The sequence below is a fragment of the Pygoscelis adeliae genome, unplaced genomic scaffold (genome assembly GCF_000699105.1).
Source record: "Pygoscelis adeliae isolate BGI_AS28 unplaced genomic scaffold, ASM69910v1 Scaffold84, whole genome shotgun sequence".
NCBI lineage: Eukaryota > Metazoa > Chordata > Aves > Sphenisciformes > Spheniscidae > Pygoscelis > Pygoscelis adeliae.
In genome coordinates, this window is record NW_008824754.1 from 924,681 (window position 1) to 941,039 (window position 16,359).

The window sequence follows — 16,359 nt, forward strand, 5'->3', positions numbered from 1 at the left end:
ATTCCTGCAATTAAAAAGCATATACAAAACAGTAGGTGATGCAGTGTTAACATTCACACACATTTTGCTCCAATAACTTGGTGCTTAAGAAAAAGAATAAGAACTGAAGAAGCAGCCAAACACATGCAAATGGCATTTTGTTTAAATTATTTAGCTCTGGATACAGAATATAATGTAGCTATTTATATAGAAATCAGCTGCAAATATTTCACTCTATACAATTTTTTCTGGTCTAACTTTCGAGGAAGCAAAATTGTTTCTGAACAATTATTTGACACGTTACACATTCTGCAATGCCAAGTCTTGAGACAGGATTGCTGCATCAGAAAAAGAAATTGATTAAGGTTGCATGACAGAGAATAGGTTGCTAATGGTGAAATGGGTCCAAAATTAGCCTTGGAGAAGGCACGGTCTTCTCTAGCCTGCAAATGACTTCTTCCATTAATAACAAATACTAATCTAAAATCCAGCAAAGTAACAAACACTCCCATGCAAAAAGCTGAAAATGCAGAAGCAACAGCATAAAATAATTTTCTATTGTTCTCCTCAGGATGTGGTCAAGTTAAAATATTTAACTTTCCCTTTAGATGGAGAGGGAGGGATTGTTGCTGAAAAGAACAGTCTAGGCAGCAAAACGAGTTCTAGGTACGCTACTCTACAGAACTGCCATGATGGGAACAATAACATACTGTCAGAAACAAAAGGTGTTATTACGAAAGAAGTGAAAGTGTCTGCTTGATACACTGTATGTTATTTAATATCATCATGCAGAACAAAACGATTGAAACATTTTTAATGCATTCACAGCTGGGTAACAAATAAAACTCTATCTTGTGCATGCTAGGAGTGGAGGGTCCTCAGAGAAGGAACAGAAGCCAAAACAAAACAAAACAAAAAAAGATTTACAGTGACCATTCCTGGGAACTTACTCAGAGTCTTTGTTCCATAACCGTCGTCACCTAATCCGGGGATGTCCTGCACGGAAGTCCCCAGAGAGAGCAATGAGAAAGGAAGAACAGCCGCAGAAGAGGAAGGAAGAAGTCAGTGGCGTTGAAATGGATACTACCATGACTGACCATGTTGATTGAGCAATCTGGATCCCTGCTTTTTCTTTCTGAAACAACTTTAAACCCATATTCTATAGGAATGCAGCCAATGAAAGAGGCAGTGACCATGATACATGGCTTTTGGAGCTGTGAGGAAGAAGGAACAACCAGATAAATAAAGTCCCAGAAACGATCCTCACCTGATAAATTTAGGAGAGAATTATTAAGAAAAAAGTGAATATTTGGGCTTGGAACCAGCATATATTTTTAATAATGCTGGTCCTCTATACAATTTAAGCAAGCAGTAAATGCCTGCGGAGATACACATTCCAGGATGTGATTTACTTCTTTAACCTGTTAGCACGGTTACTTCATTTAATTGTTAAATTTTCAGTGAAGCTGCCCATGGCAATCAACTTGGAGAATGTCAAAGGCAAAAAAGAGATCAGAACAGATCTTTAAAAAAATATTAATTTAGTTTAGTATTGTGAAAGAAATCACGTTTGCATTATTTTGAGCCAGTTCTGATCTGGGAATATTTAATCAGAGACAAGTTTGGATTTATGACAGGTGCCACAACAACTTTGAGGAGACACATTTGCTCTTCCAAAAGTTAAGTTCACTGTTTTATTCTTCTGAAAATGATGTTTCCAGGGAAGGAAGGACCAGCTGGATCCAAACTGCAGTCACACATTGGTCACAGTAGTAATACCTCTCCTGCCTGCCTATGACAGATATTTGCCTAGATGTGTGGGATACTGGTATCATGCGTGTCACCCATTTTTTGTGCTGCTGCATGTGACATCGTCTCCAAGAGGTTACTTACGTTCTGGATCACTTGTTTCCTGCTCACTCTGCTCCTTGCTCTTGTAGAATGGGAATTTTCGTGAAAAGATGAAGTTCTTTTTACGCTTGTCATTGAATGACTGTGAAGGAGAAAAGGCATGGGGCAAAAACAGGGACGTCTAATTGTTGTCACACTCATGCTGACAAAACAACTAGTTTGTAAAAGTGGAGAGAACTGTAGTGACTCAAATCAGTCCAAACCAAGCGGCTGCAAAGAATCAGAGGTGGTTGCGGTGAGGTCTGCGGGTTGAAGGCAAAGCCCCTGGAGACTGGATTGATTTGATTACAGAGGTGTCAAATCACAACCTCCAGCTCCTTACTTGGAAACTATTGTGTTTGGCTTGTTCAGGTAAAGAGCTACAGATGGTTCAGCATGCTTTGAGATCAAGCCACTCATCTTTAATCATAGCAGACTGTGCACAGAATTAATTAACTGGCTGAAAAAGAATAGGCTGTAAAGAGGGAAGCGGAAGCTTTTGATTTACTTGTAGTAGGTATGTGAATTCAGCTCTGTGCCAATTAAAATCAAGTATTTTCTTCTGGTAACTGTTGCTGATTTCATAGTGTTTTATTTGGCCTCTTAATCAACAACTTCTTAAGTGTGTTTTAATGCTTTTTTCCCCATAATTTAAGAAAAAAATACTTTGCTTTATTTTATACGTGTATATTTACTCATTATGTTCCTTTGGAGATGCTTCTCTTTTTATGTGATTTAGAGATGGAATTCTGCTGATAAGCAGTATTTCATTGCATGTTGAGCAACATATATTGCTTTAATTCTTTAAATGGGGAATTAATATGGAAGAAATTGGTTTTTTTACATGAGAAAACCTTTGACTTTATAAACAATCACAAGGGCTTATGCCACTGTACTATGTAAAAGCAGGATATGCCTGCTTGGGACATCTATTTCAGATACTAAATGAGGAATTAGGGTCCCTATACAGTCAATTGAGAGAAGTTGGTATTTCCAGAGGGGATCTACGCGGAGCAGCAGATAGTGCTTATCTGAAATGGTCCGTGTTGTCCATCAGACAATGTCCTAGGCTGTTTCCTATACTGAACATATGCAGTGCCCAGACACACGACTTCGCAAGTGATCACCTCCAAGAGAGCAGAGACCTTCCTGACTCATTTAAAGGACCAATTTCATGTATTTGTCACTGCTCGAATGAAATATAACCAGTATTGGGCTCCAATTCTGAAGTGGAATAGATTTAGAGTTTCAGAACATAACTAATTTTCTTACATTTTGGAAGCACAGCATAAAATGTGGTTTAGAATATGTATTTCTGAAAGATGTGAAGTTAGGTGCTGAAAATCTCTATGAGAATAGTTGTCTACTTGTGTCACAAAAGTTTCATGCCACTTTTACATTTCAAGCATATTTAAAGTTCAGTAACTGAAAACAAAGGAAAAAAAATGCACATGTAGAATAATGATACATGAAAATCTCTCAGAGTATGTAAACAGTCAATGTGAAATTAATGTGGAGATCATGCACAAATAATCCAGACAGCATGCAATTTCAAAATAAAGCAAATATGAAAGAAAGCCAGAGGAAAAAAAAAATGCACATGAAGGATTAAGGTAATCTGTGGATGAAAAGAGGACTGACATGCACATTACATCACTTTAATGACCTAAAGGATATAATTAAATTAAAATGTGTTTTCTGTGATAATTTCTTTTATTTTTCCAAAGAAAGGAATGTAGCACGTTAACATTTCCCATTGTGAAAATGTTGTTTGCCACGATTCATCTGAATTTGACATAGTAATACTATAGGCATTTCACTTAAAAAGGGGAAAATATATATATATCTACACAATAGCACCTCAAAAAACAAAGGGGTTTTAAAATGACAATCACTTCATTACCAAATGCCATTTCACTTTGGAATTAAAGAGAATGTTATCAAATTGATAAATAAACATGCTGTGTTTCACAGAGATTATACGATAAATAACATTTATAAGTATTCTTTTTCAATTTTTTACCCAACAGTCTATAGCAAAAACTTCAGAAAGTCCATTTTCACCAGAAAAGCATATATTTTTTTCAAGCTTATGCATGATCTAACAGTATATTCCAAATTAGACAGGCATACTATAGTGTTATATAAACTTTTTCTCCTTTTGCAATTTCAAGTATTGGATTGCCTTTTTAATGAGATATTGTTCCACCTCAATTTGGACAATCAAAATCTGGCAACTCATAGCAGGTGACTATTATGTCCAACTGTGTCACTGCATTTACACCAGTAAAAAGCCTTGTTCCTAAAATAAAGCTGACTCAGTTTATTAATATCGATAAGCAAATATGTTTATGCATATGTTAATATTTCTATGGATTAATCAATGTGTATATTCACGTTAATGACCATATATACTATCACAATGTAGTCATAGGGATTATATTTAAAATAACAAAAAAACTTGTAAAATATTATAAAAGACTAAACTGGGTCTGATCCTGCAAACTTATAGAAATAATTAGTCCTTGGTATTAACTGAATGGGCTTACCAAGTATGTATTTTTTTGCACATTAAGTGCATGTTGCTTCACAAGAAACCAAAGATGAGCCTTGATTTTGATTTTGTATCCAATATAAATATGATTAAAATCAGGCTGATGGTCTCCACCTTAAGGATATGAAATCCTGCAGACACCCAGCAAAATGCTTCATATAGATACCACAATATATATCTCTAATGTATAGAGATAGGGGGGTTGGCAAAGAGAGGAGAGGGAGACTCATACAGAATAAAACCATGTTTTTATTAGACACACTGTGTTAATTCCAGATTTTGTTCTGTTGGTGTAGGAGTAGAGACCAACATTGAATACATATTTTCTTTTTTAAGAAAGGATCATGCATGTGAGGAATGGTGGTAGGGTTAAACTACAAAATTCAGATGTGCGTTTTTGAGAGATTTTATTTCTATAAAATGGAAACTTTGAGACCTGTCAAAAATTCTGGAGCCAGTTTTCACAGGGTCTCCCTATGCTGCTGGAGAGGTGTGAAACAGCCGTAGGATAAATGAGAGAGAGGTATTTGCCTGCATCTCTCAGCCCAATGCAGAAGTTGCATGCAACTGGAATTGAAATTGTGGTATCAAGCTCAGGCTTGATTCAATAGTATTTATGCAGACAGAGTTTCTGAAAGTCAATGAAAAAGTGCCTGAAAATGGATTCCTGTATAAGTAGCAATTTCTTTGCCATGAATATTGTGAAATCCTGTAATGGCAAATAACTTGGGCATTTCAGTTGCAGTGAAAAATCTGTACAACGGATTACTTTTACACCTCACTGCCATCAGTTCACCCAGACTACCACTAACTTAGGAACTGGCATTAGTAGGCACTTTATATAGCAAGCGCCTAAGACTAAAAAGCAAATGAAATTTTCAAGTACTGTTTGACAACTGAACAGTGAGGTCATTCTTCACAACATTTGAGCTGTGATGAAAAAAAGAGTCTTTTCTCAGAAAAAAAGGGGAGAAAGGCTTTCACCGATGTCCTGGCTTGAATTCTTGTTTGATGCTACTTAGGCATAGACTGTGTTTTGAAGAAGCCAGGAAAAAATTGTGATGTGCGCTCTTGGTTGACCAAATGACCCACATGTCCCCAGTTATGTAAGTCTGGCTTACACATACCAACCTTCCCTGGTTGTGACAGACATTAAGACACTGTGTGTTCCTTCTTCTTAAGAACTCCCTTCGGTATTTTTTTGTGTCAACATCATTTTTGTATTCTAAATGCTTTTCCCTAGGTGCAGCAGCCATATATATATATATATACACGTTACTCATCAGCTAATAGGATAGTGTTTTCTTAAAGGAAATTTTCATGCAACGTTGAATAAACAATCCAATTTCAAAATTTGCTTTATAGTGGTAAACATCGCAAAGAATAGTGCATCAGTAATTTGATAGTTGTACCATACTGCAATAGGCAACTATATCACTGTTTACTTTGAGCTTCTTCCCAGGTTTTTTTCACAGCCCACACTGTTTAGTGCAGATGTGCTCTTGATAGAGGTTGTCCTCTTTACGCTTTGCAGAAGAGCCTAATATGTTGGGGAAAGATTTCTTTTGATGCTTTAAAAGCTCTAAAAGCAACTATATCTTCTAAAAGCCACTAAACTCCCAAATACATTGGGAACACTTTATTTTGCTGTTTCATTCAACCAGTGCTAATCCTCAGTCATGAGCTGGGAACAAGTGTTAGTGGATCACCTGAGAAAAAGCTGTTCCAGAACACTGGCTGTGAAATTCTTTTATACAGGGTGTAGATAAATTTCATTTACCACCTATTTTTAGGCAGGTTTGAGCTAAGCTTTAGCCTGGTTTTTATGTTATGTGATTATCTGTATCAGTCTTGTTCTGAGATTGGTCTAGCAGTGTATATGAGTTCATCCATTTTGCTGCTTCTCATCCGCCGTGGGTTTTTTGATTCTTCTCCTTTAATACCTGGTTTTGGCCTAATTTAAATGAAAAGCCCTCACTTATACAGCATTCTACAAAAATCTACAAAATTTATCAGCAACATTATGTCCCTGCAACCCTTTTCTCTATATTTAATTCACACTTTTTGTATTAGGGACATTCTTTTACTCTGTTTGAACACTGACTTTAATAAAGGGTTTGGGCACTCAAACACTGTTAAATCTCTACATGTTAAATATCTCCCATCATAACGAAAAGTCTCACTGATACCAGAAAGAAAAGTTTTGGACTGTAACAGATACTCAGTGTCATTTCTCCTTTCAAACATATATATCACCTCTCTGCTTTTATAGTGGGCTTTTTCACTTAGCAGTTTGAAACACATGATGAATATGAAGTCTCCAGAACAAACTTTTGAAGACAATCCTGTGTTAGTATATTTGCTTTATGTGAAAAGTGGTTTTGCAGTTAGCGTGGCAGCATGCTCTGGGGAACATGGGTCAAACCGCACTTTGGGATCTTCTGCCTCATTGTTCCATCTGCAATACCGGGACCATAGCAGTGCCCTCCTTACAGGCACTTTGTGGGGACTAGGTCAGCACTATGACCTGGTGGATGCTATCACTGAGGCCACGGTAGTTTCTTTTATTAAGATAATGGAGTATACTGAGGTTAAGTGACCTGAAAAAGTCTAGAAGAAAGCTAATGCTACTGAGCCATTCGTGCTTTCCTGGTGTAACCACAAACTTGGCCATGGACTGGGTTCACACACACACAGAGCTCCTAATGATGTCTGTGCAGGCATGCAGAAGATAAACTAAGAAGTTGTTAGTAGCAACCGTAGGCCTGGTTGTATAGTGACCACGCAGTATATTCCTGAAGATGTATATCTTTCATTTGCAGTCTGACCACACAGTTATATGCTGGCAAGCAACGCTTGCCAACTTCTCTATGTCTTTTTATGAGATGCAGGGGGAAGGATGTCCTTATTCTGTTAAGTTCAACCTTAAATTTTCTTAGATACTGCAAGTATTTGAAAAAAAAAAAAAAAAAAGCCTGGACTACAGTCATTCCATATTGAATTTTTGCACCATGATCTGTTTTGATAAGTGAGAACAAACTTCGGGTGAGAAGAAGCTCAGATGAAGATAACTCTGCTTAACTCTGCTTGCTTAGTTTTCCCATGAAGCTGCAGGGAGATTTGGATCTTGGAAATCCAAAATGAAAAAGTACAAGCCTGATTAAAAACTCCATTCTGTCTAGCTTCTACAGACAAGGGTGGTGTTGTTTAGTATTCATAAATATGAAATTTTACTGATTTTTTTTTAAGACTGACTTAATGCCACCTGTCAGCCAGCAACTCAATTTTAATTCCTAACAAAACAACAGTTAAAAACAACACAAACTACCAGGGGAACAGAAAGACTAATAGATTTTCAAGAAAGCATGTAAAAGCAGTATTTCCAATTCTGCAGATGTATTTATCTTGGTGCAAGGTATGAATCACATTAAAAAGGGAGCGCTCATCTGTGCTAATTTACATTGGATCATTGTCCACAGGATTGAAATGCCAACGTAAAAACCTTGAATACGTGACAGCCAAGGTCATTTACAAGTATCTGAAGGTTGTATACAAAGAGGGTGGGAAGGATTTGTTCAAGCAGCAACACTGAAATTAATAGTGTGAAAACAAGAAAGGGCAAAGCTCCTTGACAGTGAAATCAATTTGGATGTAGAATAATCTGCCCCAAGGGAAGTGGAAAAGCCTAGATAATTTTTCACATTTAAAACAAATCTGCTAATCTTAAGCACTATGGGGAATAACACTGCTGTGCTGGGAGAGAAGGGGGCGGTGAAGGGAAAAGAGCTAAGCAATAAGCCTCTCCCAGCTCTAATGTCTGTGTTTCTGTGATGAGATGATCACAGATCCGGCATCGCAGAGTTGTGCTGGGCTCCAGCATGGGCTTCGACCTAGCCGGGCTCACGACAGTCATATGGGCAGTGTGAAAGTCTTCCTCTCCTTTCTCAAGGCTGTCTCTGGAGTTAGAAAGTGTATTTGATGTTTGGCTATGTTGTCCCAAATCTTCCTCTACTCTTTTCTTATCTTTTTTTTCCCGAAAGTAACTTTCCCTGCTAGAGCTGATGTATGCCACCAGCTACTGATCCCGCTAATAAATCTTTGTGCACGTGAACCTGTCTCAGCATCCTTTGTGCAACAATGATGATGAAAGAGCCTCAGAGATCAACAGTAATGTTGGTGGGCACTTGGCAAAGTTTTGGGACTGTCTGATCACCAGCCCAGACCCACAGATTTTCCTACAGTGTACATTGTAGGACTTTTATCAGCTTGATCTTCATTCTCAGTTTTGATCAGATATTTTCTCATATCTTTTTCTTAACTCTGATTCCCCATTGACTGCTGGTGTTTCCTTTAGATTTGCAAATGAAATTGAGGGGTTTGGTCTCCCCTATGCAATCTTTTGAATTAATTTTACTCGTAAAGAAAGCTGGAGAAGGTGTTAGTTATCTATGCTGTTAAAAAAACCCAAATTGCTCCTTTATCACTATTTTTTGGGGAATCATTTATTTGTGCAATCAAGTTCTGTGGACTTGACTTGTGCAAGTGTAAACTACTGCATAAAATGGACCATTGCACAAACAGAATAAGTTGCATAAAGACCTTTATTACTCTTATTTTGTGAAATAGTAGTGGAGAAAGATTTACAATACCTACACGCCTTCAAACTATTCACTGGAAGATAACTGGAGCAGACATCTTTTGAACTGCCCTTTTGAGTTAAAGGAAGAGTGTTTGCACTCACAGGTGACTGGTGTAGCAGGCTGAATTATGGCAAAGATCTGGCTCGGGAGGCAGTGAATCATACCAGGCTCATGGTTTTCATTTAAAACATTGGTTTATTTAGGCCTTATAGCTAAAGTTATAAAAAATAAAGGCATGGGCAAACAAAAACAAAGTCAATCTCTAAAAGACTCGTGTGAAGTTTGTGTAGGAGGTGAAGTTCCTACATCTTCCAGTAATGAACCTCACACTACCAGTCTCACAGATGGAGATATCAAATTAGGTGGACTTTGGCTTTGACCCAGGTTGGCAGTTCCTGTGTCCCTATAAGCTCCCAAACGTGGCCTGTGAGTCACTAAGTCAATCATAACTGAACTGCTTGAATTTGAATGAGCCAGAAATAAAGATGTGAAATATAGGGACGGTATCATCTTGATGAGCGTTAACGCTTAACTCCACTCTTCTGGAGCTTTGTGTGAAATCTTACTAGAAGAAAACTTTGTTCTGTTTCTAATTCTTTGACAATATCCATTGCCAATACTATACATTTTTCTTTTCAACCACTTTTGTAGAAGAAAAGCCAAGTAACTGTGACATTATCTATACATACATGCAAATTTCCTACCATTTAATTCAGGGCATTAGACAGCAAGTTATAAGAATAGCACACACATGAAGGTAAACTCAGCACAAATTTCTGCTGGAACAGCTTAGCAGAAAAGCAATTAACTCTCTGGTGTAAACTTTGGTATTCTACCTGTGCTACCAAATTTTCACCATGTTATATTTAATCTGTGACCAATTTAAACATTACACTACATATCTTTATGTCAGTGACTCTCTTAAACATTTCTCTTACCTAAGCAGGGATGGCACACATTTGTTGTGGCATAGAGAACACTGATACTATAGTCCCTAACATTATGGCCACCTAAGAAACAATATTATCTTATAAATAAACTCCACACAATTATCAGGCTGAAGAAACTGGAAAATCTATGAAATACGTGTATTTAAATTGCTCATTAACTGAATAAATGACTCTATCAGTATTTTCTTTGACTGACAAGCTGCCAATAGACAGAAACATTTTTCACCGTCTGGATCAAGTTCAACCCCAAAGTCTTTATTTCTTACATTTGCTACTCTATTCCATTATGCTTACAAGTTGCAGATATTTAGAATTTGTACTTCTCAATAAAATGCAAAATGTCTTTTCTTTTTTTTTTTAACAGGAAAACAGACCCAAAGATTTTTTACTTTAGCAATTTTTTTTTAATTTCGAAGAAAAACTTCTACTGGATCTTTAAAAGAAAGCTACGAAAACATATTTCTTCGCTTCAGCTGAGTAAAAGCCTCAAATTTGACTTGACAGTATTTTTCACAATTTCTTGAACTGTTTCACCACTTTGAAAACCAGGTTCCCTAAGGCATGCCAGTTCCCTGCTAGAGTCAACGCTGCTACCATGGCATAAATTAAAACTGAATACTCACTTGTTTTCCTTTACTTTTGACGGGGACCTGGGCCCAACAGACGTTATTATTAAATTATTGCATGTCTTTGTGGAGTGCCTCAAGATATCCTGGAGCAACGAGACATTGTACAGTTAAATTTTCCTGGCTATGTGTTGTTTTATCAACTGGATTTGATTACATCAGCACATGAATGAACTAGATGCTGATGACAGCATTATTTCTAATGTACCTTGCAGAAACGCTGAGCGAAATATGTTCAGCTCAAGGGGAACGGTCAGGGCAGCCCAATAATACGCGCTCAGGTCAAAACAGATGTGCAGCCAGCATCCACTGCCTGGCACCAGCTCCAGCTGTCTTGAGACGTGAAGACAGGACTGTGGAGGATGCATGAAAGAGCAAGGGCAGCTGGACAAATGAGACCCAGCTTTTCCTCTGGCACCGGGAGAAGGCATCTCCTCCAAGATACAGGCTGCACTGGCAGGAATGATGCTGAGATCTGATTCTTCCATGACACCCAATGGTTGGTGTCTTGCACCCAAAGGCTGCAAGACCCATTTCTGAGGTCTTGCAGCCTTTTCCAGAACTTAAATCCAACAGAGAGAAAACAAGAAGCAAGACAGCAACAAAGCCAGATGGAGAAGAGCAATTTATTCCTCCTCCCTCCACTGGGCAGTTTCACACCAAAGCTCTGGACAGCATCTTCAGACCTACTAATGCCCTGTGCCAATAAAAAATCCTTGTGCAGAAAATATCTCTGCTTAGTAATTTGCTTTTAATAATTTCCACCAGCTTTTTTTAACTTCTTATAAAGACCTATCTATAAGAACGAGTTGATGAGGAATTTGTGCAACATGATTTCCCATTACTTTTTTATCCTTGTCATTAATTTCCATTTTATCACAGAGGAGCATTCTTGAATGATTGCTAAAGAGTAACAACTAAATTCCAATATTGCAGAAACAATGGTTTTGTAAAAGATTTTATGTCAATTAATAATGGAGATGTAAAACCAGAAATTTCATGACATGAATGATTTCCAAGCTTATTTTAAGTTGCACACATGATAAAATGTTCTTATTCGCTGGTTACAGTGAAGCAAATTTCAATCATTCTGAGACAGGGGAGTGTACAGTAAAATACTGATTCACAACTCTTGCAAATAAATGACATGTAGAATGATTTTCTATAAAAAGCTCAGTTCTGAGTAGAAGGGGGTTTTCTTGTCCGTAATTTTTCCATCTGTAGGTATACAAGCAAAGAAGTTCAGGAGCCTGCACTATCTCCACAGCAACCATATAATTCATATTGACACCGCAGTAGCTATATGCTGGGCTGAGCAGAGGGCTTACCCCTATGCGTTTCAAGATAGCTTTGCCTAGCCTAACCTAACCTAACCTAACCTAACCTAACCTAACCTAACCTAACCTATGCAAGCATTTATATTTTGCACTTGGCAAAGTGGTAATGGAAGAGTATATTCCGAATGCTTGTTACAAGTGCCTAGTTTATTCACTGCAACTACTAGCACAAAGATTCGTCCAAAAGAAATGGCTGAGCTGTCTATGTTAGGCTTTTAAACTGCACAGTCTGAATAAGGCCCTGTGGTTCTTAAAGTCTAGATTATCATATCCGATCAAGATAAAGCAGATAAGGACTGCAAATCTTTGTCACACCTTAGCCTTGTGAAGCACTGAAGGGCCATAACCCTGTCTCACTGTGTTTTGAAATGGCTGCTATGTTTTTTAGAAGGTGCACCCTGTTAAGGCTCACAGAAATGGGATCCACTGCATCTGGCTTTAAACATTTACCCCGTAGGTGCCTGGGGCAGAAGTAGTGACCCCAGGTTCCCTTTACAGTCAGTGCATGATTCATCACATCTCTTTTAGACAACAGTGGCAGGTTGGTGCTCTTGACCGTGAAGAAAGGAAGAGCTGTTCACTTTGGGATTTTTGAGGTGGAGAAATATTAATTTAGGAGACAGCCAATTCATATTAAAAAAAATCAGCTAATGTTTTACAATATTTAGAGAATTGTCCCACCATCATGTGTAAATAATATTTCTGCAGGAAGCCATATATCAGGCTTTCCAATTGTGCAGGTAAAATATTTTTGTGACAGGTAAAAGCCAAGCTAGAACATTACGACTCATCTCTGCATGTGCTCCTTGGACATTTTCCAGAAGCTTATAAATAAGTGGTTAATGGAAGCATATTTTAGCTAGGAATTATTATTAATTATTTTTAATAGCAGTGGGTGTCCCATAATTGTCTGGTACTGAGACAATAAAACATTTTTGTTTTGGACAAATTGCAATGTGTTTGTTGGAGTATTGTTGAAGAGTCACCTTGTTTATACAGCCGAGGCCACACTGTGAACCATTCTGGATGCGAAATGTTACTAGGAATGCTAAAATGTGATTAGGAATCACATCAGATCAGAGTGGAAATACTCTTTTTTTTTTTTAGAGTCTGCCTAAACTAAAGTTTCACTTCAAACGTCTCTAAGCTGGGGGACTGAATTCATATTCTAACTTTTTACACTAGTTCGTGTCTACTATTTATAATGTGACAAAAACAATATAACAATCCTTAGCAAAAAACACATACTAGGACTCAGGTCAACTTCTACTGCATTTAATGGGAAGGCTCTTTGTCTTCAGTACATTAGAAACATGATGTAATGGAAGTAAAAGAATACTCAATTCAATTAATACTGCAAGTGGAAGCACCAAGGAATGGAAAAAGATTTTTAAACTAAAATTTAATTACACTGCAAAGACTGACATTTTATTTCTAATGATCAAAATTAGTCAGAATTGGTAGTTAAGGTGTATAAACCATTACTGTAAGCCTAACATCATTTTTTGCAGCCTACTGGTAGCAAATGCTGTTCAAATAGTCATAAGAAGGGCAAGCTAGAAAATTTTGGACCAAACTAAAGTGCTTTGATAGTCACAGAACAGAGTAAACAGCAACTCAGTCCTGGTTGTTCATGATCTCATCTGGGATCACACCGGTGGGACGTGTGTCTGCAGGACAAGTAGGTTCAACAAACTCCCACAGCCCATGGTGCTTGCCCGGGCTATTCTGTCGGTTTGCCTGTGCCATGCCTTGCGCCTTGGCCATCCCACCTCACCTTACTGCCGTGACGTCCTGGCTTGCTTGGACCTGACTCATCACTACAGACTTTCTGGGAACCACAGGGCTGTGGACCAAGAGGCTGCTGTCACCCTCGGGTCCCGGTGGAGCAGCCCTCTCCTGCTGCTCCCCAGTCTTGCACTGCACCCAGGTTATTGTCCTCCAGCTGCTACCCTGGGCAACAGAGCTGACCGCAGTTCACTCTGCCCTCTTTAACCCAATGCCTTTAAAAATAGCGGTAAGTATAGAAATAGAACAACATCATTGCAGCTGCATTATTCACTGCCTGCTCCTTAAAAACTACAGTAGTGGCAGGCTAGAAAAGATATAAAAGGGCTGGATTACGCAGGTAAGTACACACAGGCAGATTGCTCCCAGGCACATTGCTCCCAGGCATATGTACCTCCAGTTCCCGAAGATTACAGCTACACAATTCATCATTTCTCTAAGCAACGATCAGAATACCAGTTGGAGGCCAATTTATAGCTGAGCTGAGCACTTACTCCAGTAAGAGTGCTCAGATATCTTTGAAAAATACCCCACAGGCAGCTGTTTCCATTAAATAGCAACAAGAAATTAGAAAGACTGGGAGCACAGAGAAAAGTCGGGCTAGATCGGTAAGGAGGGATAAATCTGGCTGAGACCAAGAATAAAGAATATTCAATTGTGTTTCAGTGGCTACGCCACCTTCGCTAACCCTCCTCCTTATCATCCTTGTGAGTAGGTGCATGCTGCTTAATTTATGTTCAACCTCTCTTCTTAGTAAATCACTCCACCTGTGATCCCACACATTCTGGTGTTTGACACTTCCATTATCTTTTACTCAGCATCTGTTGTTATTTTCTGATCACCAAATTTAGAGGGGGAAAAAAAGGCAGAGGCCCCTCCTTTTCTCTTTTCATACACATACACATGGACAAATGCACACCAACGTGGGCAGAAATGCTATTCCCAGTCCAATATCTCTCTTAACTACCATTTTGCTACTGACTGGAGGGAATTCAGAAAACAAACATGATTAAGCAATTAATTGGATTATTTTATAAGGAAAACTGATTTTTGGGACATGTCAGAAGATCTACTCTTTCTCTGTCAGCACAATGTAACCCACTGGTGAGTGTGTGTTACCAGGCTCTCCAAATCAGCAGCTAGCTCCACAATGAAGATGCAGGTTTTCAAACATGCTCAGATTGCGGATTTTCTTCTGCTTCTATTATTGCCCCAGTACCAATCACTTTAAGAAATCCATTCATTATGTCAAATATTTTTAGAAGAGGAGTACAAAGAAAAGTTGGTAAAAATACACTGAATATGTGGAAAGCTTTCTGATTATGGACTAGAGAACAGTTTCTCACTAAAAGTGGTGAAAAGTTATACTTAGAAAACTTAAGCCTAGTTAAACACTGATACATATTAGAAACAATCTTCGATTGGCAGAGAGAGAGGATAGATAGTCTAATACATCTTTATGCTTTCTAATTGCTGAGAAGCAGCGATTCAGTTGGGATTATCACCTTTTTCTCTGCATTGATGCACCCAGATCTGCCGTGATGAACCTCTAGCACAGATGCTGCACCTGAGACCAGGGCAGGTGTGACTGCAGGTTCTTCTTGGTGAGAATGAAGACAAATAATCCAGTCTCCATATACATTGATAGAAGAAGAAATAACCACAGACTTAAACTGCAGCCGTTTAGCCATTTCTAATGATGAGGAGAGTGAAGACCTGGAGCGGACTGTTTGGGAAGAATATGAAATTTCTGTCATGGCAAGTCTTTAAGTAGAGATTAGAGAAATCTGTGAGACAGGAGGAAGGTACAGAAGACACCCTCCGGGCAGGAGGTGGACTCGGTGACCACCTGATGTTCCTTACAGACCAGTTTTTCCCTGATTTGATGACTAGGGCTGAAAATACCATGATTTTCCAGAGCATAAATTGTTTGGAAATAGGTGGGTTGTTTGTTTTTTTTTTTTTCCAAATACTTAATAAGCTGTCAAAATGTGTCCTACATATCAAGTCCTGACAGTCTCTGGATTTTGACATTTGGAGGAGAGGTGCTTTGAGTATGCAGAGGGCTTTATTTACACCACAATATTGGGTTTGCTATCTCAGTCAATTTTAGCTTTTTTCATTCATGCCTCAGTGCAGTGTTGCTGAAATGACAATAAAGCAAGAGGGTGACCTTACATTGCAGGCAGGGCCGTGGGATCCGTAAACAGAATCTGCTCATAAGAAATATTATTAAATGCTATCAAGTTTCTGACTGTCATAATAAATACATTCAGAGGCATTTGAAGGGGCAGGTTGAGTGCAATGTAGGTGATCTGACTGGAATATGAAAAGAACTGTGGGTGACGAGCTAGCTGCATACGAAAAAAGACTAATGGATAGTGATGGAGCAATATGGTGTGGGTCACAGCCCAGGACCTGCACTGCTGATGTGCAGCAGAGCCGCTGGGAGAGATTTTGGAGCGATGGGGCAGTCCCCTTTCTCGGCAGGCGCCTCGTTGCCATTCAGCACCCCACTGAGCAGCCTCTCTAGTCCACTAATCATGCACTGAACTCCCTCCCATGCACCCTGACACACGCATTAAAAATTGAGAG

General features: G+C 38.6%; 1 protein-coding gene across 2 annotated transcripts in view; it reads right to left on the reverse strand.

Annotated features, from left to right (window-relative positions):
- The window catches only part of DLG2 (discs, large homolog 2 (Drosophila)), a 671,422-nt gene that overhangs the window by 21,062 nt on the left and 634,001 nt on the right, over nucleotides 1–16,359 (reverse strand). For both annotated transcript variants that reach the window (XM_009323461.1, XM_009323460.1), the window contains one exon: nucleotides 1,873–1,972. In XM_009323461.1, the coding sequence (XP_009321736.1) occupies nucleotides 1,873–1,972 (100 nt within the window). The remainder of the gene's footprint in view (nucleotides 1–1,872; nucleotides 1,973–16,359) is intronic.